Consider the following 27,275-nt stretch of genomic DNA (forward strand, 5'->3'; position numbering starts at 1 on the left):
AATCTACGCAAGACTGTACCAATATAGTGTTGTCAAATCCTAATACCAGGAAATATTACAAATAAAGCAGCTTTATTTAAAGCATGACGTACCCAAAAGAGACAAAAATGGCAGTAAAAAATGTGATAAAAGCACATGAAAAAAATGCTAATTATTTTAGCAAACAGGTGCAAAAAATGGTGCAGAAAATCTGCAACAACAATAACGCATCAAATACTCACCGTGGGAACGCAGCCTTGCTCTGTAACATGTTCTTTTCCCTTTTCTTAACATGATGCAATTCCATTATAGGGCTGGAACAACAGTTATCGTGGATAGCACCAAATCCTCATCCTTGGTTTTAGTGAAATCTGTAAGTACAAATAGATCAATTTTAAACAATATATTACTCCGGCAGTCGATGTCGTATTTGTTGAGAGGGATTCGTTGTTAGCCACCATGTGACTGGGGTCATTAGGCTATTTGAAGGTCCTTCTCAGCACCAAATGCCATCCCCTTGAGAAAACGGCACGGCGCTGCCGCGAAACGCGCGTCGGGGTCCATTCTCCGGCTATCCTCCCACCTCAAGCCTGGTACTTATTTATCAGACCCCATTTACATGTTACGGGATCTAGTCACATTTAATTTTAACATATTTTTGTGGGATGTCTGTGTATAGGAGTATGGCTAGCTGTACCTAGACTTTTGGATATATCTTTGGCCAGCAATTGATTACATTAGATCATGGGGCGTTTTGGTCTTTTCCCCCTTGGGGGCACTGTCTGAGTGTGTGTGTGTGTGGGGGGGGGGGTTCAGCATTTCTTGGCATCATCTCGTGTGTTACTGTATAAAACCAATTAATTTTAATTCTTACATGGACTATTAATGAAATAAACGTTGAAAGCAGTCATCAAAGCAAAAGGTGGCTACTTTGAAGAACCTAGAATATAAGACATATTTTCAGTTGTTTCACCCTTTTTTGTTAAGTATATAATTCCACATGTGTTAATTCATAGTTTTGATGCCTTCAGTGTGAATGTACAATTTTCATAGACATGAAAATACAGAAAAATCTTTAAATGAGAAGGTGTGTCCAAACTTTTGGCCTGTACTGTATATATTATCTGTCTCTTATTTATCTATGGTATCAAGGATGTGTTACTGAAATGTGTGACTTTTTAGCAGGATTTGTGCATTTTTTTTTTCAGGGTAAATGTCAGATTGTGGTGCATCTCACTCAGGATAGGCCTGCAACTATTAATACGACATCAAGCTACAGCTCGGTGTCACCTCACGTTCCTCCTGTGCCATTTTTACTAGAGAAAAGAGAATGTTCTGTGCATCCTTTTAAAAGTAAGTTTTCTTACCTGATGGACATGACACATGAAGGGAATTCAGCCGTAAAGGCCAGACATAGCGGGGATTCATTGTGCGATGAATTTTTCAAATCAGTCCTGCTTGTGGCTGTGCTGCTATTTGCACCAAGTTTACCAGTGTTGGGGCTCAGTCACCCCACCGTATTAATCGGCCTTGTGATATCTGATTTTTTTATCGCATGTTGCAATTTGAGTCGCCTATTCAAGTCTATGGGTGCGTGGAAATCATTGGACTGCACTCGGATGACATCTGCATGCGGTATAATTTCCGCGGACTCACAGAATGAAGAAGATGGAGAAGTTTTGTACTTTATCTTCTCCTCACAGTGTGCTCAGATTCTCTCATCTGAGAGAATTGGATCACACTACGCTGACACTTAGAGCAGGCACTGATCAGAGTTTGATCATAGTGTCATTAGCATAACTGACAATCTATGGTTGTGTGACCCTGGCTTTACCCGATGTTTGATACCACCGGAGGACACAGACAAAAGAGGATTCCTGCGCAAGACCAATATATGGTCGCTTTGCAGCCCAATATCTTATCATAACGCACAATTTCACCTGTTTAGAATGTCAAAAGGGGCCCTTTATTTTGAGTCCCTCTGCGTCCGCACAGGTTGCACCAAAGATATGTCTGTCCCTGTTTGAAACATTTGGCTTATCATTGCATGTAACACTTCTATCGAGCACTGATACTAAAACACACATATTAGGAGATTTGATAGGCCCTCTTTCAATATAAATAATATATTGCTCTAAGAGTATGATATCACAAGCATATGTGTTCATTCTGCCATTTCTATTTTCTGGTCCTGAATTGAAAAATTCATACAATGAAATGTATTGCTACAGATGGATCTGGATAAGTTGGAAACTTGGGCTGAAAGGTGGCAGATGAGGTTTAACAATGATAAATGTAAGGTTATACACATGGGAAGAGGGAATCAATATCACCATTACACACTGAACGGGAAACCACTGGGTAAATCTGACAGGGAGAAGGACTTGGGGATCCTAGTTAATGATAAACTTACCTGGAGCAGCCAGTGCCAGGCAGCAGCTGCCAAGGCAAACAGGATCATGGGGTGCATTAAAAGAGGTCTGGATACACATGATGAGAGCATTATACTGCCTCTGTACAAATCCCTAGTTAGACCGCACATGGAGTACTGTGTCCAGTTTTGGGCACCGGTGCTCAGGAAGGATATAATGGAACTAGAGAGGGTACAAAGGAGGGCAACAAAATTAATAAAGGGGATGGGAGAACTACAATACCCAGATAGATTAGCGAAATTAGGATTATTTAGTCTAGAAAAAAGACGACTGAGGGGCGATCTAATAACCATGTATAAGTATATAAGGGGACAATACAAATATCTCGCTGAGGATCTGTTTATACCAAGGAAGGTGACGGGCACAAGGGGGCATTCTTTGCGTCTGGAGGAGAGAAGGTTTTTCCACCAACATAGAAGAGGATTCTTTACTGTTAGGGCAGTGAGAATCTGGAATTGCTTGCCTGAGGAGGTGGTGATGGCGAACTCAGTCGAGGGGTTCAAGAGAGGCCTGGATGTCTTCCTGGAGCAGAACAATATTGTATCATACAATTATTAGGTTCTGTAGAAGGACGTAGATCTGGGTATTTATTTATTATGATGGAATATAGGCTGAACTGGATGGACAAATGTCTTTTTTCGGCCTTACTAACTATGTTACTATGTTACTATATTGTGTTTAAATACATTTCAAATGGACTGTCCAATTCTGTTTGACATGATATGTCTTATTACTAAAAATGTTGGGTTACATATTCTTTAATATTTTTTTTACCAGGATCTATTTTACTAAGAACATCCTATTCAGCTTCCTTCAGAACCCCTTCGTTTAATATGGAAATGAAACCTCGGCCTCAGGTAATACACTGAATCTTGTTTTGGTTAAAAATTCTTTTTTTTTTCAAATATTAAAAATGTAAGTCTTGCCAATCCGAGCAGTTTAACCACACATACGCCATTAATAATAACAGTAACACATGAGGATTTTGACAATGGGAAAATACTCCTTCTGTCAGCCCATTGGCACCCCTGCAGCGCAATCACAGGGTGCGGTACCGGCAATCGGAGACCTGACAAAATGTCTGCCATTCACCACAGCCTGTCATATCCCATGGGATATAGGGAAAACCTGAGCAACAATTACACTCACTCATCACCACTAATAACTAATAACTACATCTTGTCACACAAAAAAGTAAGTTCTCACACGACTCCATTAATAGCAAATTGTAAAACGTCCGTATCTCAGAAAATGGCATCACAAAAACGATTATGCTGTGCTTATTGTAAAAAAAAAAGTTGTAAAGCAAAAAGAAACTTTATAAATTTACTACTGCCGTAATTGTGCTCACTAACAGAAGAAAGGTAACATCTTATTTGTGCCACACGTGTAACACGAAAAAATGACGACAGAACTGCTGGTTATTTTTTCTATTTCTCCACATAAAGACTTTATAAAAGTTCGGCAGTAGGTTATCTGTACCCCAAAATGCTGTCACTAGCAAAATACAACTCATCCTTAAAAAAAAGAGGCTACATCAACGAACACATTATTTTGTTTGTCATGTAGTCCCAAAACGGCAAGTCCTTAAGGGGTTAAACAAGTGTAAATGACCTAGCTGGTGAAAGAAAAATGAGCGCAATATGTATATGATATAATTTATGACGTGCATGTGTCATCAATAACCAAAAAGAAGAATCACGGGATGGCAATTGTCATACTGGTGCATTAGAATGATCGTCTCACTACTGGCAGAACCATCTTATGCAGCAATTAAGGTGGCCGCCGTTAGACAATCACGGTAGTCCCAATAAAAGTGACAGATTACTGCATGAAATGAAGTCTAAATGGCAGGGCGCCTTTCTGCAGTCTACATATCATTGTCATGACGCTGGTTACAACTGCCTTCAGCAGCCTATGTCTCCTGTGAAGAATGACCTTCATTTACTCTCACTTTAATGTTTTGTAGACTGCAGGACCATCAACCTTCTCATTAAGAGACAGGAGGACTCATTGTGATTTGGACTGTGCAGGTAATAAATCTATGGGGAGAACCAAGTTATATCGATGGCACAATGTTACACCGGTGATTGCCTCTGTTACTTGATGTGTCAACTGCTGCTGACGTTTCATATGACTACAGTAACTCGCGCAATTTAGACTGAGTCATGAGGATGTCCGTCTTATCATTTTATGGAACCATTTTGGGATTTGGAGGAACATGCATACCCCTCCTGGCAGAACAGCTACCCTCAGCTCATTACAGAAGTGCTGAAGGTCAATTTAGTTCATGATCGTTTGCATTCTGTAGGCTGAAACACAGGAAAACGATTTGCAAACAATTATCAAAACAAAGTAAAATTAAAATGACTTTATTAATTTTTACTCCAAAGTTATTATTTTTAAAGAGTTATGCTAATCATCTAACATGGTAAAATTGCAAAATCCTTGTAAAACAAGCAACTTTGCAATTTACTTGTCATTAAGAATCCTCAGTTTTCATGAACTACCATAAGTATTTTTTTTATTTGTTTGCTGCTAATTGCCTATGTCACCAACCATCATTCCTAGATTTCCCAGACAATATTCAGTAGACAATAAAAGTTAAAATAGAGCTTGTAAGCGCTGCTCTGGAGCTGGAGTGCACTTTTGGCTACAATCCCACTGCACTCCTCTGATACTGCAGAGGCAAAGCTGCAGGGTGGGCATACCATTGGTGCAACCTGTGCAAGTCACACAAGGATCCAAAATGTAGAGGGCCCCGCTTCTACCGCTAATGTAGGTGGCATTGTGCATTATGATGAGCTATTGGACTGCAAAGGGCCTATATATTGTTCTTGCTCAGGTTCCCTCTTCAGTCTATGTCTGCTCCAGGAAAGCTACATATGCTTGCAGCATTGGAGAGTCTACAGTTTGAGCCAGTGGTGCAATGATGATACTGGTACAAACCGTCAAGTGCATCACAGCACTGACAAGTAGGAAGATACAAGTCTGGGGAGCGGTTCCCTTCTATAGATTGATGACCGCCTCTTTAAAATTATGTGTTTTGTTTGCTTTTTTTACCTAGAGTTGCATCTTGCCAACTACACCAAATGTAATGACCGGATGCAATACACAGATTTTAATACAAAAACAGTCAGTGAATGATATAATTCTGTTTAAATACAATAGTAATTGACAGTAATTCTTGACAGTTAGTGATAATAACAAGGCAAATCAAACAATAAACAAAATACTAATACGAGTAAATTAACAACAAAAGTTCTTCACTAATGATCTCTTCACGAAGGTTGTAACCCCATTCACAGGAATTATCAAATAGATTCTCTCTCTTGAACTCTGGCCCTTGCGGGGGTCAACGGGTTTAATCACTAGGCTGCGCGTCTTTCTGACGAAGTCTATTACAGCGTGCTGAGCCTTCCACACACCAACTGGCCCTTTCCAACCTGTTGTCCTGACCCCGGCCAACTTCGGGACCGTATGTGAAACCTGGACATGACAGCTCTGCTCTCTCCTGCTGTCCTTCTGCAATCACAGACGTGTCTCTTTAATCATTGTCTCCACACAGATCTTCACTGTTTGACTGCTGGGCTTAGAGTGGAGAGGAATGGGGATCGGATCTTGACAGGCGACATTTGGTTTCTGGGTCTTGACCAGCGTAGGGCGCAGTTCCTGGTCTTTACTGGAGCAGTCGAAACTCTGGGTCTTACCAAACCTGGTCTGAACCTTGTCAGGTGGTGACCAGCAGCCTGGGGGTGCAGACTTCCCACTGAAGCCTGTGGCTGCAGAGCCAACCCTGGTCCGTGTCTGCTCCTCTCTCATGGTGCCGACTCTGTCTGTGCTTTGGCGCGAGGGGTTTTTTATCCTGTGTTTAGCAGATGAAGCTGCTCCCCTGCAATTCTCCTGGTACAAATGGGTTCCACCTGATTTCGCCCGGGCAGCAGATGGCAGTATTTCTTCACTATGGTCACATCTTACAAAGGTCCTTCAGGGGTATCACTGCTTCCTCTTACTACTGCACCCCTAGATTGAGAAGTCATTGAGAAGTGTAGTTTATAAAATTGTGTCGATTATAGGGGGGTCTGCTTTTCTGGCACCTCAGTGGCTCAGCCAATGTGACATGGCACCCTCAAACTATTCCTGGAAAATTTGAACTCCAGTATAGCGCTTCTTCCCTTCTGAGCTTTGCACTGTGCCTCAAAAGTTGTTTTCAACCACATATGGGGTATTGACGCACTCAGGAGAAATTGCACAACAAATTTGTGGGTCTATTTTCTCCTGTTACTATTGTAAAAATAAAAGAAATTGGGGTTAAAAGAACATTTTTTGAGGGAAACATTTGATTTTATGTTTTCATGGCTCTGCGTTATAAACTTCTGTGAAGCACAAGGTGCTCACCACACATCTAGATACATTCTTTGAGAGGTCTAGTTTCCAAAATGGGGTCATTTGTGGGGGGTTTCCACTGTTTAGGCACATCAGGAACTCTCCAAACTTGACATGGTGTATGCTCTCGTTTTCAGCCAATTTTGCGTTCAAAAAGTCAAACAGTGTTCCTTGCCTTCTGAGCCAAGCCATATGCCTAAACAGTAGTTTTCCCCCATATATGGGGTATCAGCACATTCAGGATAAGTTGCACAATAATTTTTGTGCTTCATTTAGGGCGAAGGTAAAATTTTGGGGAAAAAAGTAAAATGTTCATTCATTCCTTCCGCGTTGCATTAATTTCTGTGAAGCACCTAAACGTTTAATGAACTTCTTGAATGTGGTTTTGAGGACTTTGACATTTTTAGAATGGTGTTGCTTTTAGTTATTTTCTGCCATATAGATCCCCCCCCAAAGTCTCTTCAAATGCGATGTGGTCCCTGAAAAAAATGGTTTTGTAATTTTTAACCCTTCTAACTTCCTTACAATAAAATTTATGTTTCAAAAATTGTGCTGATGTAAAGGAGACATGAGGGAAATGTTATTTATTAACTATATTGTGTGACATAACTCTCTGGTTAAAGGGCATGAGAATTAAAAATGTGAAAATTGTGAAATTTTTAAGAGTTGCACCAAATTTCTGATATTTTCACAAATAAATGCTAAAGTCATATCGACCAAATTTTATCACTATCATGAAGTACAATATGTCACAAAAAACAATCTCAGAGTCAGTGGTATTCGTTGAAGTGTTTCAGAGTTATTACCTCATAAACTGACTATGGTCAAATATAAAAAATGAGGCTTGGTCATTAACGCAGAAAGTGGCTTGGTCCTTAAGGGGTTAATAATACTCACAGACTTTGTTAGGTAAAACACAAAATGCAAAAAAAATGTAAAAGTTGATATCGCTTATGGCTTGTCCATCTTACAAGCCATGAAGCACACTTTCTTTGACAGATAAGCCTTCGTTTCAGAGCCTATTTTCTTGCATATGCAATCTTTAGCAATGTGTGCAATGGAGCATTTTTATTTTTTGGGGTGGAGGGTACTTATTACCCTGTTCTGGGTTATAGGTTTCTCTAACTTGTCAAAGTTGCGAACCTTTAGGCTAAGTGCACACATTGCAGAATTGCCGCGGAAATTTCCGCGGCAATTCTGCGCCTCCTGCCGCGGGAATATTGCATGCGGAATTGGCATGCATATTCCCGCAGAAAACTAGCGTTTTGCAAGCATAATTAGCTTGCAGAATGCTAGCATTTTCCAAGCGATCTGTAGCATCGCTTGGAAAACTGACTGACAGGTTGGTCACACTTGTCAAACATAGTGCTTGACAAGTGTGACCAACTTTTTACTATTGATACTGCCTATGCCGCATCAATAGTAAAAGATAGAATGTTAAAAATAATTTAAAAAAAAAAAAATGGTTATACTCACCTACCGTAAACAGCCGATCTCCTCAGCGGCTTCCGTTCCTATAGATGGTGTGTGTGCAGGACCTTCGATGACGTCGCGGTCACGTGACCGCGACATCATCGCAGGTCCTTCACACACCATCTACAGGAACAGAAGCGGCCCCGTGCAGCGCTGAGGGGCAGGAAGACTCCGGGGCCATCAGAGGGTGAGTATATCCTGATTTTTTTATTTTAATTCTTTTTTTTCAACAATTATATGGTGCCCAGTCCGTGGAGGAGAGTCCTCCACCCTGGGTACCAACCGCACATGATCAGTTTACTTCTCGCATGGTGGGCATTGCCCCATGCGGAAAATAAGCAGATCAATGCTTTCCTAGGTGTGCGGAATCCCCGCGATTCCGCAAACTTAATGAATATGCTGCGTTTTTTTCTGGAATGCGAATCCGCTCAGGAAAAAAATGCAGCATGTGCACAAAAAATGCGGATTGCATTCTATTAAATAGGATGCTTAATGTGAGCGGTTGTTTTGCGGTTTTATAGCGTTTTTATAGCGAAAAACCACGAAAAAAACGCGAAAAATCTGCTATGTATGCAAACAGCCTTATTCTAAATCTTCTTTATTTTCTTGTTCTATTTTATTGATTATATTAAAAAGTACCAAGAAAGAACAGTAGAAAGTATAAAAATGTTGGCAGTGGAAAATATAGGCACATGAAGAACAATAGCTTTATATAGGAAAACGTAAATGCGGTCAAAGGTTAAACATCAGACTTTTTGTAAGGACTGACATACTAGACTAGCTGGGGAATTTAATAACCAGGAGCATTGATATTACAAGTCACGTTTCTTCCTACTGAAGCATGTGGTCGTCATAAAGGCCATGACCCTTTCTTTATTCTAATTCATTAGCTTTAATGCTGACAGGATCTGTGTGCTAGGAGAGGAAACATTCCCATACGTGTCTTCCTTTTTGTTTTCATAGAAGTGAAGGGTAATTTTGCTTCCAATACTAAGTTGTTAGTGTATTTATTGAGAGAGATTTTGGTAAACACATTTTTAAAGAAATATTTTGTAATTTGCTTCACAATAATGTAATTCCTAGAATGTGGTGTTTGTAGGCAGTTTTCCATAAATTATTAATTTCTTTGAATTTTATGCTGCTTTGTTATGAGTGTAGCTGTTCCATTAACCCTGTCGAAATAAGGGCAGGTGCAGACGGCCGTAGATTCACTCATCCAAGCGAATCGGGTCGATTATGCAAATCATGCTATGATCAAACTCTGACCAAAGCTTGATCCGTGTGTTAACACAGCGTGATCCGTTTCTCTCAGATGACACGCAGATCTTTGAAAGCTAAATACATCAATACATTTACCGTATATACTCGAGTATAAGCCGACCCGAGTATAAGCCGACCCCCCTAATTTTGCCACAAAAAACTAGGAAAACTTATTGACTCAAGTATAAGCCTAGGGTAGGAAATGCAGCAGCTACCGGTGAATTTCAAAAATAAAAATAGATGCTCCATACCGTTCATTATTGCCCCATAGCTGTGCCATATAAAGCTGTGCCACATATAATGCTCTGCACCGTTCATTATTGCCCCATAGATGTTCCATAGAAAGCTGTGCCATATATAATGCTCTGCACCGTTCATTATTGCCCCATAGATGCTCCACATAAAGCTCTGCCATATATAATGCTCTGCACCGTTCATTATGGCCCCATAGATGCTCCATACCGTTCATTATTGCCCCATAGATGCTCCACATAAAGCTGTGCCCCATATATAATGCTCTGCACTGTTCATTATGGCCCCATAGATGCTCCATAGAAAGCTGTGCCATATAGAATGCTCTGCACCATTGATTATTGCCCCATAGATGCTCCATATAAAGCTGTCCAATATATAATGCTGCTGCTGCTGCAATAAAAAAAAAAAAATCACATACTCACCTCTCTTGCTCAGGACGCCGGCGCTTTCAATATTTACCTGCTCCTCGTGCGGCTCCGTCTCCAGCACTGACGCTCAGCAGAGGGCGCGCACTGACTACGTCACCGCACCCTCTAACCTGAGCGTCACTGCCAGAGGACGCTGGAGACGGAGCCGTACCGGAGCGAGGAGCAGGTAAATATCGCACAGCGCTCCCCTCCCCGTATACTTACCTGCTCCGGCGCGGTCCCTGCTTCTCCAGGCGCTGCATCTTCTTCCTGTATTGCGCGGTCACAGTTACCGCTCATTTTCAGTCATGAATATGCGGCTCCACCTCTATGGGAGGTGGAGCCGCATATTCATGACTGTAATGAGCGGTACCATGTGACCGCTCAATACAGGAAGAAGATGCAGTGCTGGAAGAAGTAGGGACTGCAGGGACTGCGCTGAAGCAGGTAAGTATAAATAGACAGCCCCCACACCCCTCCTTTGCCCACCCCCAGGTATGACTCGAGTATAAACCGAGGGGGGGACTTTCAGCCCAAAAAATGGGCTGAAAATCTCAGCTTATACTCGAGTATATACGGTATATGTTCTGTCTGTTGCTGCATTACCGAGAAATTAGTATTTCAGTACATATGCAAATAAATCTTTATGTTCTCTGGATGTGACAGAGAAGTCAGAACTGTACCACAACACTGGGCCCCCCTTCACTCATACAATTAACATGTTGAGTACTCTGCACATGACAGAGTACTTTCAGAATCCTCTCCCAGCGCAGATTGTTTTCCAGCCCAGCACCAGCCTCTTTGATATCACACAAACAGTGAGCGATCAATCAAGCTAAAGAGGCTGGTGCTGGGCTGGGAAAAAACCTTGAGCAGAAGAGGATTCTGAAAGGGCTCTGTCATGCCCAGAGTGCTTAACACTTCAATTGTATGTGTGAAGGGGGCCCAGGTCCGGTGCTGTGGGATGGTTCTGAATTCTCCTCACCCTGAAACCCTTCTTCTAAACAGGAACCTGACATACAATATGTGTGTTGTGCTGTGGGTTTTGTTCTGTACTCACTTGTCGTTCGAGAGTCCTTGTTACCTCCTCATCCTTAGGACCGGAAACAGCTGCTCATACTACAAGAGACATTTGGTCTGGTTCAACAGGTTTGGCTTTACTGTGTAATTTAGCTACATTCAGCTGCAGTATACAGAATGAGGCGAAACGGTTGGTGTTCCTTTTGCCCAGTGTACTATTAGTTCTTGCCTCCATTCTGCCCCAAATGCCCCTACCTCAACAGCTTCTGTTGGTACCAGGGACTTCCTATCTAGCATTACAATTTTAATGAGGCCCACCATATTCCCTCTTGTTGTAACCTGACTGACCTCTTCCACTTAGGGGAGAAAGATCTGTTGCCTCTTCTGTGCCATAGACCCTGGATCGCCCCAGGATCTGTGCAAAACCTCAGATGTGTCCTCCTACTGTTTGAGAGACATGAGACTGATAGGACAGTTCACTGCCTATGCATCTGCTGACCTTGAACCTGTCACTCCTTACACTGTCTGAGATTTTCCGACTCTCTCTTGTACTAGAAAGTGCTTTCCTTTTTATCTGATCTAACCTTTTCCAACATGTGGGCTATTCCCAAGCTTTTAACTATATCTTACCCTGAATACTGGTAACTGTATCCCTTTGGTTCCCCTGGATAAAAAGCAGATTTATGTACAAGACCTATAACAATAAAACATTCTTGCACATTACTATAAAATTCTATTCCCTCTTAACACGGTGTCACGACCACAAGGGTTGCTCCAGTGGACGGCACAACAAACGGCAACAACGGGATGGGAAAAGGAGAAGGAAGGCCCCAATAGTAGGGAACTGCGGAATGGAGCACCTCCTAACTCAGCCTGTGCCTATCCCTAAGCTCCCCTAATGCCCTATGTGGGTCCTGCCCCCCACCGTCACCACGAACCTGGTCCCTAGATGTCAACTCACTAAACCCTGGCTAGTGCATTGGCCAGTTTGGATGCTAGCCTGACCACTACAGATGGTGCAAACACAGGGGATAGTGACAAGCATGAGACAAACAAGGTAAATAAACAAGCCACTTTGCTCCAGGCACTGCTGCCAAGCTCCACACCAGAGAGGACATGGAAACAGGACCCCAAACTCCACAGAAGTAGCAGATATATCGCTGACAACAGAGAGCTGCAACTCCAAGGCTGGCATACATATAAAACTCTGTTACCAACAGTCAGCTGATATGACATGTGACTACTTAAAGGATGGTGGGAGTGGTCACCATCCACATCAGCTGACCTAGCATCTCAGCTGATTGCAGCAAGGAAAACTGACAATAACTCTTGCTGGCATGAAACCCAAATTTTTTAATTAAAGTAGTGCCAAAGCTGTCACAAATCCAAAATTGGATAGTGACACATTGCGTCTTCTTCTTACCCCTTTACAAGTGCATAAACATTCCTATTTGACCTTTCTAGTCTTCTTGTTGGTTTTTGTCTATTGACACAGAACTGGCCAAAGTCTTGCAGTCAGGGGAGATCTGATTAATTAAGTCCAAATCTGTGGGGGCCTAGTGGTGGAACCCATACCTATTTAATAATTGACTACAGTTAGTTGATAACTTTTGCAGACTGCAACACTCTTTCTAGTTTACAGAATGGACTCTCTCATGTTTTTTCAAAGTAGTCTTTCAGCTTAAGGGGGGTCCAACTGCAGTGACCCCTAATGATCTAGAGAGTGTCCCCGCTGAATGGTGTGGAGGTCATGATCACTACTGCTAGCTTTGTTTTTACCTGGGGCATTGCAGATTGCCGAGCACTATGCTCAGCTGACCTTTGGCACTCCCATTAGAATAATGGAGTAGTAGTGCGCATGATCGACCTCCATTTCTCTGGTTCAGGGGGGGGTCACAGTAGTCGGACTCAGTGTACCCCAAGCGATCAGAAAATGATCCCCTATTCTGTGAAAAAGGGATAACTTTTAAACTTCAGAACACCCTTTTAAATTATAACTGTACATTTTTCAGCTAATAACCTTGTTAATAAACTTTGAAATAATGATAGTCATAGTAACTAACTTTACTATTTTTAATTTGAAGGGTTTAATAACATATGTCTACTCTGTGCACTATAAAGTCTATGGCTCCTATTCATTATTTACATTTTTAAATCACTTTTTTGTCTTGTGAAATTAATTGCTAATTTTGTGCCAAATTCATCAAAATGGCACACACAATTCATGAATTTGGAGCAGAACCTAACATGAGCTTTTTTTAAAAAAAAAGTTTCAGTCAATGAATCAGGCTAAAATATCTGGAATTAGAAGACTCAGCTCTCAAAGTGGAATACAAAAACCCAAACATTTAGAAATAAGGTTAAAAAAGGCACAAAAAAATAATAAATTAGAGCAAACAAAAAAAAGGCACAAAACACAACAAATGTACCGTCTGCTCTTGCTCTAGTTTTGTGTAAGCATGGTTTTGACTGGGCCCTTTGACTTGTGCTGTCTTCTTTGGGCCAATTGATCAAGGTAGTGATACTGCAGTAAGGAAAACATAGATAATTGGATAGCATTTATCATGAAGGTGTATCATGAAGATGTATCTACATTACACTGTAGTAAGTGGCTGACACGGAAATGAGCCCTTCTGGCAGGTTTTACTAGTGGGGCCCCGCAGCTCGGAACACACAGGAAAATCTAATCAGTTTGATCAATATTTTCCAATCTAAGTAGTTACACTTTAGTTTGCAGGGATAAGACTGATACAGACCTAAAAAAATGAAGACCCATGATTCATCAAAACTGATTTTTAGACATTTCTGTTGTAATTGCTCTACTTTGTGGCTTAAATTCTGATGAATTTGTCAAGTGCACTTACGCAACAATTTCTCAACATTTAAAGTAGTTGTATGGCACAATTCTAGTGAAAAATGCTTGATGAATTGGACCCTACTTGTTTAAGCCTCCCAGTCCCTATCAACAGCCATAATTTCCATAATGAGACTCAGTGATTTATTTTCAAAACTTATCTGGAAAATTAATAATTTAAAAAGAAATTTCTAATTGTAGTGAACACATAAAAATTACACTTTTCATAAATTAGTTACAAATCTTTGTACTTTGCTTTCTGGGTTCACCGTATGTTAATCATTAGAAGGTAGTGCTACATAGAGGAGAAACTAGTTAATTAGATTGACTATTATTTTACCTTTATTTATATTCATTCTTTAGCAATCTATCAGCAAAAAATGGCTTGAACAAATCCTGGTAATCATTGGTACCAAAAAAATATAATAATCAATTAACAATTGCCAAGATGTAAATACTCTATTTTAGTTTAGTTGTTGACCATAGACTATAATTAACAGCAAACAAGTATTTCTCCTGACCAGCTCACAAACATATCATCATATCCACTTGGCTGGGAATGCATGTTTATGAGAAATAAAAGGATCTTTTGAAATTTGAATTTGCCCGGTTTGACAAATTCCCCCCAAAAATTAGATTCTCGCCAGATACATTTGCAGCAGATCGCAATACTGAAAATCCACTATTTGCTTTTCATTATGAATCCGTGGCTGAAATTCATAAGAGATCGAATAATTTGTGGATGTCTCAAAGATATGTGCTCATTTCCTGAGGAAGAAGTGCTTGACACTTTGAAAAGCGTTGAATAGAAGAAAAACCACATGTTTGAATAAATCGCTGAGATTTGACGTCTTCCATACCGCTCAAGAGACATTCACAAATTATTCCTATCTTCATACTTGTCAGTTTTGTAGCCTGTGGAACCACAGCAGGTGTACAAATGATTTTAAAATGATTTTTAAATAATAAATCAGGTTAGTAGAATCTGATTATGATCTATAATTGTATGTCAGATAAGACCCTGTTTGCGCTAATTTCTCCCTAGTATTTTATCTTGGATTTGTAAGAGATCGTGATTTTCACTATATCTTGTAATGCTATGTATACCACAAGAAGATAGCAGCTTCAAATCTCCATAGGAGACTATTACCTACAGTAAAAAATAACAAAAAAGTTTTAAAAAGTATGAAAAAAATTTATAAAAAAGTACGCACTCTACTTTTGCCCCATTTAAAAATAAAACAATAAGAAAATTAAAAATACATGTTTTTGGCATTGCTGATTTCGAAAAGTCTGATGTGTCAAAATCTAAAGTACATAATGTAATGAAAAGTAAAATTAAAATGCCAGAATTAAATTTTTGGCCTCCGCAACATTGCAATATTGCAATAAAATAAGTGATCAAAATGTCGTATCTACCATATAATGGTGTCAGTAAAAAATGTATCTTAGGGCGCAAAAAATAAACCCTCATACAGCCTCATATCTTGAAAAATGAAAATGTTACAGGTATAAGAAAATGGCTGAAAAAGCTAAAAAAAAATGTTATTACTGATTTCCGAATTTTGTTTTCACTACTTAAATAAATAAAAGGTATACTTTGGTATCTGTGTACTCGTATTTTGACCTCCAGAGTCATATTGACTGGTCAGTTTAACCATATAATGAATATAGTAAATAAAAAACCCAACAAACAACTATGGAATTGTACTTTTTTTTGCAATTTCAACACATGTGGAATTTTTCCTTGCTTTCCAGTGCAGCACATGATAAAATTAAGAAAGTTATTGAAAAGTACAAATCATCCCACGAAAAAGTCCTCATACGACTATGGGGATGGAAAAATAAAAAAAGTTATGGGGAGGAAAAACAAAAATGGAAAATCGCCTGGGTAGTGAAGGGGTTATGGTGCTGTTACTGCAGTATATCTCAGATCAATCAATTTACAGTCACCATGTCACTACCCAGCTACTGCATTTCATTATAAATAACTTGACTCTTTGGATTATTATTCACAGACTCAGACTACAACTCCCATTTTCACACGAGCATATGTTTGGGTTGAGTGCTGTCCATGAAAAAATGGACAGCAACAGCACCAGGACCAATGTTATTCAATTGGGCTGTTTAAATGACTATTATTTTCAATGACAGAATATGAGAGAATAAAAAACAGCAGCGTGAACTAGTTTTTGCCGTGTGTGTGTGACGCTGAGACACTTCTCACGGACAAACCATGAATCGGAATAGTCAGGAATTTAAGGTCAATAGCCAGGAGGATACATCATAAACAAAGGGAAGAGACAAAGGTGCATTTAGGTTACAGTCCAAGGCCAAAATACCAGGCGGATAGTGGATGAGAGCAAAAGAACTAGGCAAATGGATGGTCAGAATTGCTTCCCCTGGTTCCTGCAGATTTATATATAAGACCTATCACAATAAAACATTCTTGTACATTACTATAAAATTAAATTCCCTCTTGACACGGTGCCATGACCTTAAGGGTCAGTCCAGCGGATGGCACAATAAACACAAAAAATGAGATGGGAAAAAGGGAAGCTAGGACCCAATAGTAGGGAACTGTGGAATGGGGCACCTCCTAACTCAGCCTGTGCCTATTCCTAAGCTCTCCTAATGCCCGATGGGGGTCTTTCCCCCCGTTGTCATCACGAACATGGTCCATAGATATCACCTCACTAAACTCTGGCTAGTGCTTTGGCCGGCAAGGACGCTAGCCTCACCACTGCAGATGGTAAAAACACACGGGATAGGGACAAGCATGAGACAAACAAGGTAAATAAACAAGTCACTTAGCTCCAGGCACTGCTGCCAAGCTCCACACTGCAGTGGACATGGAAACAGGACCCCGAACTCCGCAGAAGTAGCAGATACAGTGCTGACACAAGAGAGCTGCAACTCCAAGGCTGGCATACATATAAAACTCTATTACCAACAGTCAGCTGATGCATCATGTGACTATTTAAATGATGGTGGGAGTAGTCACCATCCACATCAGCTGACCTAGCAACTCAGCAGATTGCAGCAAGGAAAACTGACATTAACCCTTGCTGACATGAAAGCAAAAAACAACGTTTAAATCAAAGCAGTGCCAAAGCTGTCACAAATCCAAAATTGGGTAGTGACACATTGCGTCTTCTTCTCACCCCTTTACAAGTGCATAAACATTCCTATTTGACCTTTCTAATCTTCTTGTTGGTTTTTGTCCATTGGCACAGAACTGGCCATAATCTTGCAGTCAGGGGAGATCTCACAGTCCAAATCTGTGGGGGCCTAGTGGTGGAACCGATACCTATTTAACAATTAGAGGACAACCGAAAAGATAATGGATACGAGAGCTAAAATATAACAACTTTATTGAAAAATTATTCTAAAATGATACACAGATATTAAAAACACAAATAAAAAGATGCAATAGACAAAAGGGAGGTAAACCTAGTGCCACACACGGTTACAACTATCAATAAGGGAGCAAATCAGCAGTAATACGTCAGAAACCGTACATACAAATGTATATATATTAATACCCAGAAGTGTAGCAACTACAAACTACAGGCCCGAGATCAGATTTCACTATAAAATAGTAAATGGTAAAAGAAGTGGGCAACTACACCAGGAAAAAAGCTCCAAGAAGATAAATATACACAGACAGCAGGGTGGTATAGGTAGTGTAAACTGAGTATTTAAATACTAGTATCGAGTAGTGTCTCACCCTATACTGGCACATTCAAATAGATACACTAAGAAAATTATACTGGGAAGTCCCATATATAAAGAAAGAGAGAGGACTGTGCCACAAGAGCAAATGCCTGCCAAATAGCTAAAGGGGCCCCCGAAGAAGCCATATTTGCGAAACGCGCGTCGGGGCCTCCTATCCACGCACGGCAGCAGCAGCAGCAGGTTGGTATATGGTTTGCATCTTATCGGATTCCTGTAATCTTGTCTCCCCTTTAGCTATTTGGCTGGCATTTGCTCTTGTGGCACAGTCCTCTCTCTTTCTTTATATATGGGACTTCCCAGTATAACTTTCTTAGTGTATCTATTTGGATGTGCCAGTATAGGGTGAGACACTACTCGATACTAGTATTTAAATACTCAGTTTACACTACCTATACCACCCTGCTGTCTGTGTATATTTATCTTCTTGGAGCTTTTTTCCTGGTGTAGTTGCCCACTTCTTTTACCATTTACTATTTTATAGTGAAATCTGATCTTGGGCCTGTAGTTTGTAGTTGCTACACTTCTGGGTATTAATATATATACATTTGTATGTACGGTTTCTGACGTATTACTGCTGATTTGCTCCCCTATTGATAGTTGTAACCGTGTGTGGCACTAGGTTTACCTCCCTTTTGTCTATTGCATCTTTTTATTTGTGTTTTTAATATCTGTGTATCATTTTAGAATAATTTTTCAATAAAGTTGTTATATTTTAGCTCTGGTGTCTATTATCTTTTCGGTTGTCCACTATATTTAATATGGCGGAGCACTTACGCTTATTGCCCTTTGTATAGGTTTACTATTTAACAATTAACTACAGTTAGTTGATAACTTTTGCAGACTGCAACACTCTTTCTAGTTTACAGAATGGACTATCTCATGTTTTTTCAAGGTAGTCTTTTAGCTTAAGGGGGTCCAACTGCAGTGCCCCCTACTGATCTAGAGAGTGTCCCCGCTGAATGGTGGGGTGGTCATGATCACTACTGCTAGCGTTGTTTTTACCTGGGGCATCGCAGATTGCCGAGCACTACGCTCAGCTGACCTTTGGCACTCCCATTAGAATAAATGGAGTAGTATTGCGCATGATCGACCTCAATTTCTGTAGTTCGGGTGGGGTCACAGTGGTCAGACTCTCGGTGTACCCCAAGCAATCAGAAAATTATCTCCTATTCTGTGAAAAAGGGATAACTTTTAAACTTCAGAACACCCCTTTAAATATAGCTGGCAATTTTCCAGCTCATCACCTTGTTAATAAACTTTGAAATAATGATAGTCATAGTTAACTAATGTTACTATTTTTAATTTGAAGGCTTTTATAACATATGTCTAATTTGTAACTAGAAAGTCTATGGCTCCTATTCATTATTTATGTTTTTTAAATCACTTTTTTGTCTTGTGATATTAATTGCTGATTTTGGTGCCAAATTCATCAAGATGGCACACAAAATTTATGAATTTGGATCAGAGCCTAAAATTAGCTTTTTTTTCCTGTCTTGAATTGTTTTTTGGCTGCAAAAGTCACATGTTGGTGCACAAAAGTAAAAAAAAGTTGAGTACATTTTTGGATGTACTAAAAAAAACTACGGTAAGTGGGACTGAAGAGAAGTTGCGCCAAATTTCAAAACTTTTTAAAAAGTTTCAGTCAATGAATCAGGCTAAAATATCTGGAATTGGTAGACTCGCTCTCAAAGCGGAACACAAAAACCCAAACAGTTAGACAATAGGTTTAAAAAAGGAACAAATAGAATAATGAATTGATCGCAACCAAAAAAAGGCACAAAACACAACAAACGTACCATCTGTTCTTGATCTAGTTTTGTGTAAGCATGGTTTTGACTGGGCCCTTTGACTTGTGCTGTCTTCTTTGAGCCAATTGATCAAAGTAGTGATACTACAGTAAGGAAAACATAGATAATTGCATAGCATGTATTATGAAGATGTATCATGAAGATGTATCTACATTACACAGTAGTAAGTGGCTGACACGGAAATGAGCCCTTCTGACAGGTTTACTAGTGGGGCCCCGCAGCTCGGAACACACAGGAAAATCTAATTAGTTTGATCAATATTTTCCAATCTAAGTAGTTACACTTTAGTTTGCAGGGATAAAACTGATACAGACCTAAAAAATGAAGACCCATGATTCATCAAAACTGATTTTTATACATTTCTGTTGTAATTACTCTGCTTTGTGGCTTAAATTCTGAAGAATTTGTCAAGTGCACTTGGCTATGTCTCGCATTTTTAAAAAAAAAATCTAAAGTTTCAACAGTTTTTTTTTCAAATTTCATTTGCGCAACAATTTTTCAACATTTAAAGTAGTTGTATGGCACAATTCTAGTGAAAATTGCTTGATGAATTAGACCCTACTTGTTTAAGCCTCCCAGTCCCTACCGCCAGCAATAATTTCAACAATGAGCCTCAGTGATTTATTTTTCACAACTTATCTGGAAAATTAATAATTTAAAAAGGACATTCTAATTGTAGTGAACATAGAAAAATTACACTTTTCATAAATTAGTTATAAATCCTTGCACTTTGTTTTGTGGGTTCACCTTATGTTAATCATTAGAAGGCAGAGCTACATAGAGGAGAAACTAGTTAATTAGATTGACTATTATTTTACCTTTATTTATATTCATTCTTTAGCAATATATCAGCAAAAAATGGTTTGAAGAAATCCTGGTACTCATTGGTACCAAAAAAATATAATAATCAATTAACAATTGCCAAGATGTAAATACTCTATTTTAGTTTAGTTGTTGACCATAGACTATAATTAACAGCAAACAAGTATTTCTCCTGACCAGCTCACAAACATATCATCATATCCACTTGGCTGGGAATGCATGTTTATGAGAAATAAAAGGATCTTTTGAAATTTGAATTTGCCGGGTTTGACAAATTTTCCCCAAAAATGTGATTCTCGTCAGATACATTTGCAGCAAATCGCAATACTGAAAATCCACTATTTGCTTTTCATTATGAATCTGTGGCTGAAATTCATAAGAGATCGAATAATTTGTAGATGTCTCAAAGATATGTGCTCATTTCCTGAGGAAGAAGTGCTTGACACTTTGAAAAGCGTTGAATAGAAGAAAAACCACGTTTGAATAAATCGCTGAGATTTGATGTCTTCCATACCGCTCGAGAGACATTCACAAATTATTCCTATCTTCATACTTGTCAGTTTTGTAGCCTGTGGAACCACAGCAGGTGTACAAATGATTTTAAAATGATTTTTAAATAATAAATCAGGTTTGTAGAATCTGATTATGATCTATAATTGTATGTCAGATAAGACCCTATTTGCGCTAATTTCTCCCTAGTATTTTATCTTGGATTTGTAAGAGATCGTGATTTTCACTATATCTTGTAATGCTATGTATACCACAAGAAGATAGCAGCTTCAAATCTCCATAGGAGACTATTAACTACAGTAAAAAATAACAAAAAAGTTTTAAAAAGTATGAAAAAAAATAGATAAAAAAGTTCAACGCACTCTACTTTTGCCCCATTAAAAATAAAATAAGAAAATTAAAAATACATGTTTTTGGCATTGCTGATTTCGAAAAGTCTGATGTGTCAAGATCTACAGTACATAATGTAAAGAAAAGTAAAATCAAAATGCCAGAATTACATTTTTTGGCCACTGCAACATTGCAATATTACAATAAAATAAAATAAGTGATCAAAATGTCGTATCTACCATAAAATGGTATCAGTAAAAAAAATTATCTTAGGGCGCAAAAAATAAACTCTCACACATTCTCATATCTTGAAAAATGAAAATGTTACAGGTATCGGAAAACGGCTGCAAAAGCTAAAATAATAATGTTCTTACTGATTTCCGAATTTTGTTTTCACTACTTAAATAAAAAAAGGTTGCTGCACTAGACCTCCAATCCCGCAGATATATCCATGGGTAAGCTGCTCTCCTAATATATTTATTTAGGTTATACTTTTTTTGGTGCTTTGTGTCAGTGCTTCTGCTGTGCAGCTTTTAGTGAGACCCTTATTTGGTACTCCTCCTTGTTGGGTTTGGAACACTTGTGTAATTAATACCATTTGAGGTACCAGTTCACTTTACATTTATGCTAGCTGCAGTGGTGTATCTGATGTGCACCTTATATATGTTAAAGGGAACCTGTCACCTGAATTTGGCGGGACCGGTTTTGGGTCATATGGGCGGAGTTTTTGGGTGTTTGATTCACCCTTTCCTTACCCGCTGGCTGCATGCTGGCCGAAATATTGGATTGAAGTTCATTCTCTGTCCTCCATAGTACACGCCTGCGCAAGGAAAGATTGCCTTGCGCAGGCGTGTACTATGGAGGACAGAGAATGAACTTCAATCCAATATTGCGGCCAGCATGCAGCCAGCGGGTAAGGAAAGGGTGAATCAAACACCCGAAAACTCCACCCATATGACCCAAAACCAGCCCCGCCAAATTCAGGTGACAGGTTCCCTTTAATATAATCTAGGTAGAGTAGCACTCCCTTGGTTCTGCCCACATATTGGGATGTGGTTTGGTCTTCACACCTGAGCCTTTCTAACTGATTGATCTATTTGTATATTTATACTGCTTTGCTAATTTTTCTCATGTCTAATTACTTAAATAAAATGTTTTTGGTTTTAAAATATTCTCCTGGACAATAACTCCGTTGCTTTCTATAGGATATAGTGTATGGGAGCGTCCTTATACACTTTATGCTGTTTTTTTTAGATCGGTAGTGCCTGCTTATATGGATGTTTAGGATGTATCAGTGGTTTTTGTTTCTATTTTTAAATAAAAAAAGGTATACTTTGGTATCTGTGTACTCATACTGACCTCGAGAATCATATTGACTGGTCAGTTTAACCATATAATGAATATAGTAAATAAAAAAAACCAACAAACAATTATGGAATTGTACTTTTTTTTTTGCAATTTTAACGCATGTGGAATTTTTCCTTGCTTTCCAGTGCAGCACATGATAAAATTAAGAAAGCTTTTCAAAAGTATAACTCATCCCACAAAAAAGTCCTCATGCGACTATGGGGATGGAAAAAAATAGAAAAAGTTATGGGGAGGAAAAAACAAAAATGGAAAATCGCCTGGGTAGTGAAGGGGTTAAGGTGCTGTTACTGCAGTATATCTCAGATCAATCAATTTACAGTCACCATGTCACTACCCAGCTACTGCATTTCATTATAAATAACTTGACTCTTTGGATTATTATTCACTGGCTCAGACTACAACTCCCATTTTCACACGAGCATATGTTTGGGTTGAGTGCTGTCCATGAAAAAACGGACAGCAAACACCACCAGGACCAATGTTATTCAAATGGGCTGTTTAAATGACTATTATTTTCAATGACAGAATATGAGAGGAGAATAAAAAACAGCAGCGTGCACTAGTTTCTGCCATGTTTGTGTGTGTGATGATGAGACACTTCACACGGACAAACCATGAATCAGGATAGTCAAGAATCTAAGGTCAATAGCCAGGAGGGTACATCATAAACAAAGGGAAGAGACAAAGGTGCATTTAGGTTACAGTCCAAGGTCAAAATACCAGGCGGATAGTGGATGAGAGAAAAAGAACTAGGCAAATGGATGGTCAGAACGAGGTTCAACGCACTAGGCACTGGGAAAACAATCACACAGAGCTGAAGATACGGCTGCCAGCTATCTGGAACTGCCAGCACAGATAAATGCCTGAGGAATCAAGGGAATATGGAGAATCTGGCAAGACTTCAGCACCACCAAGTCTCAGATTGGATGGCCAAGCTGTCTATCAAAACAAAGACAGCTCAACATGCCTCTGCACCAGACTGGATGACTGAGCTGTCAACCACTGTACAGACAGCTCGGCTGACCCTTGCAGTAGACTGCATGACTAAGCTGTCAATCACTGCATCCTAAGACACACTGAGGGATGGAATCGTTAGTGTGTCAGATGAGACTTACCAATCCAATCTATTGGTGTGCAAAAATAACGGATGCCATATGGAGCCAAAGTATAGCATCCATTCTTTTATAGATACAATGTAATTCTTAACACAGGGAACAAGAAATGGTATTTTAAATCATTATTAACTACTGTAAAAAAAAAGCAGATTGCATACAGATAACAAGTGAGAAAAAAATTGTTCAAATTTTTGGGATGAAACGCTCATGATATTTTAAATGCTCGTGTGAACCTACATGTTGTTCGACTTTTTCTCTACATACCCTGGGTTACTACCATGCTCCAAAAACAAACTGAGAGGTTGACTGACCTTTGTGTTTGTGTTTGCAAAGGGAAATCAATTCTTTAAATTAATATGGTGCAGAATAACCAATTGGCAGGGGCCACATGGTGACAACATATCAAACCGATGATGATTGCTGTATCATGATGAAATGCAAGTGGCTAGAAATCGCACCAGTTTGGATTTCTGCTGACCACATTTACTTCTTCTCAACCTTTATCAGAATATGTAGATGTTGAAAAATTGACCAACATCCCAAATTTCTTCACAAGAAAAGTAGAGACATTATCATCAGCTGCACCTTGCTTAGGCATGAAAGTGCAGTAAGGAAAAGAAACACATTGGTGACTTTTTCTTGGTGACATCTTACACATAGCTTCTCCTTTGTTCAGGAGATCTAATAAATACAATTCTAAGCATCATTTGGTTGCTACTGTTACCTAGTTATGCTGCTACTTATTTATTAATTTTAATTACACCATGTTCCAAATTATTATGCAAATGATATTTTTCTCAGATTTTCCTAAATGGTCCGTGCAAATGACAGTCAGTCAAATAAAAGTCATCACCCGTTAGAGTATACATCGAATTTTATTGAAGAAACCTCCCAATGATAACAGTATAATCTGCAAAATGAATAAAAACTCAAAATGCACTGTTCCAAATTATTAAACACAGTAGAATTTTTAAACATTTGATATGTTTTAAAGAACCGAAAATGCTCATTTGTGGAATTTTTAATACTATAACCTTGAAGCATAAATCTGTATTGTAATTGTGAGCCGATAGTACCAGCTCTCTCTAAGCACCCCACTGGTGCCCAACCTCCAGGACCACTCCACAATAATATTACCACAAAAACACGGAGCACAAATGTCCAATTCAACATATTTGTGTAAAAATCTTCAAAATGTTTATTAATATATAATCAATAAAAATCACATTATAGTATCAATACGAAATACAAAATACAAAAATATATATCAATATCAATATGTGTGCTGTCAGCACGACCATATAACAGGAGACAATAAGGAGAGAATATGATGGTAGCCAAATAGGGGAAGGAGTGCTACAATTCCTCCTTATGGTAACAACATGAATCCATAATATTGAGTACTCAATGCGGCCACATATATTTATATATATAGTGTTATTCAGATAGTCAACTCCTCCGGCCACCCCCATAAGTACATTTACATAATTGCATACAGGTCATGCTTACCCATCAGTGGTTTGGGAACGCACCCCCTCCTCACTTGGCCCCCCCGGACGCGTGTTTCGCGTGGCTTTTTCAACAGGGTGTAATTGTACAGCGTCTCACTGTGCTTATAAATAGGGTTAAAAGCGGAAGTAGCGCCAGTGAGTATGGCGCATGCGCAGCAGCGTCCCCTGCACGTCGACAGACAGGGCCGTCATAGCTGGGTGTGTATGTGGGCGGAACCCGTAACAGAAATAAGATGATCTGCTGAAATGCATCTAGTGAATGTATATAATATCTGTTCACTGCACTAGTCACTTTATAATGTTTTGTATCAAGTACGTTTGTATTATATTTGTTCTATGAATTGATATGTATGTATCATGGTTCTTTTATCTGTGTTGATATGGACCTGATTATTATTGTATTTGAGCACTTTATCCACTTAGAGCTCCACACATGGAGATACCTTGGATTTTTGTGGTATTTTGATTATTTCGGTCACTGATAATAATGGCTCTTGCCATGATTTTTGTAAAACAGATGCCGCAAGTGTGCATATCCGGTTTTCACTTACATATTACACAGGGATAGGTTATGGTAGTCCCTTGATGTATCTACGAGAGATACTATGCACATTCCACTCACTTTACTTACCTGAGGTCCCATAGATGCGGTTAATTTGGGTCCTATGTTTATTTCACGTCTTTTGTCATAGCAAAGATGGCCGCCGCCATGGTCTCCGAGAAGATGGGCGCCGGTGGTGCGCATGCTCGGTGTCGTCTGCTGTACTTGCCTTCAGGTGGGACTGTCAGCTGTGGCTGGGGGTGTGTCACTGATCATTTGATGATGGAATTCCGCCCACATACACACCCAGCTATGACGGCCCTGTCTGTCGACGTGCAGGGGACGCTGCTGCGCATGCGCCATACTCACCGGCACTACTTCCGCTTTTAACCCTATTTATAAGCACAGTGAGACACTGTACAATTACACCCTGTTGAAAAAGCCCCGCAAAACGCGCGTCCGGGGGGGCCAAGTGAGGAGAGGGTGCGTTTCCAAACCACTGATGGGTAAGCATTACCTGTATGCAATTATGTAAATGTACTTATGGGGGTGGCCAGAGGAGTTGACTATCTGAATAACACTATATATATAAATATATGTGGCCGCATTGAGTACTCAATATTATGGATTCATGTTGTTACCATAAGGAGGAATTGTAGCACTCCTTCCCCTATTTGGCTACCATCATATTCTCTCCTTATTGTCTCCTGTTATATGGTCGTGCTGACAGCACACATATTGATATTGATATATATTTTTGTATTTTGTATTTCGTATTGATACTATAATGTGATTTTTATTGATTATATATTAATAAACATTTTGAAGATTTTTACACAAATATGTTGAATTGGACATTTGTGCTCCGTGTTTTTGTGATAATATCATTTGTGGAATTTGCAGCATTAGGAGGTCACATTCACTGAACAAAAAAGCTATTTAACTCCAAAACATCCTAACAGGCCAAGTTACATGTTAAGATAGGACCCTTCTTTGATATCACCTTCCCTTCTTTGATATCACCTTCACAATTCTTGCATCCATTGAACTTGTGAGTTTTTGGAGCGTTTCTTCTTGTATTTCTTTGCATGAAGTCAGAATAGCTTCCCAGAGCTGCTGTTTTGATGTGAACGGCCTCCCACCCTCATAGATCTTTTGCTTGATGATACTCCAAAGGTTCTCTACAGGGTTGAGGTTAGGGGAAGATGTTGGCCACACCATGAGTTTATCTCCTTTTATGCCCATAGCAGCCAATGACTCAGGTATTTTTTGCAGCATGAGATGGTGCATTGTTTGCATGAAGATGATTTTGCTCCTGAAGGCACGTTTCTGCTTCTTATGCCATGGTTGTCAGTCAGAAACTCTATATACTTTGCAGAGGTCATTTTCACACCTTCAGGAATCTTAAAGGGTCCTACCAGCTGTTTCCCCATGATTCCGGCCCAAAACATGACTCCTCCACCTCC

At 39.4% G+C, this 27,275-nt stretch overlaps 1 protein-coding gene across 1 annotated transcript in view; it reads left to right on the top strand.

The window, feature by feature from the left end:
* The window catches only part of LOC138658304 (uncharacterized), a 238,014-nt gene that overhangs the window by 150,176 nt on the left and 60,563 nt on the right, over positions 1-27,275 (top strand). The window contains exons 10-13 of the mRNA XM_069745780.1: positions 292-352; positions 1,188-1,332; positions 3,189-3,268; positions 4,381-4,444. Of these exons, the coding sequence (XP_069601881.1) occupies positions 292-352; positions 1,188-1,332; positions 3,189-3,268; positions 4,381-4,444 (350 nt within the window). The remainder of the gene's footprint in view (positions 1-291; positions 353-1,187; positions 1,333-3,188; positions 3,269-4,380; positions 4,445-27,275) is intronic.

Source organism: Ranitomeya imitator, chromosome 1, assembly GCF_032444005.1.
Source record: "Ranitomeya imitator isolate aRanImi1 chromosome 1, aRanImi1.pri, whole genome shotgun sequence".
Classification (NCBI taxonomy): domain Eukaryota; kingdom Metazoa; phylum Chordata; class Amphibia; order Anura; family Dendrobatidae; genus Ranitomeya; species Ranitomeya imitator.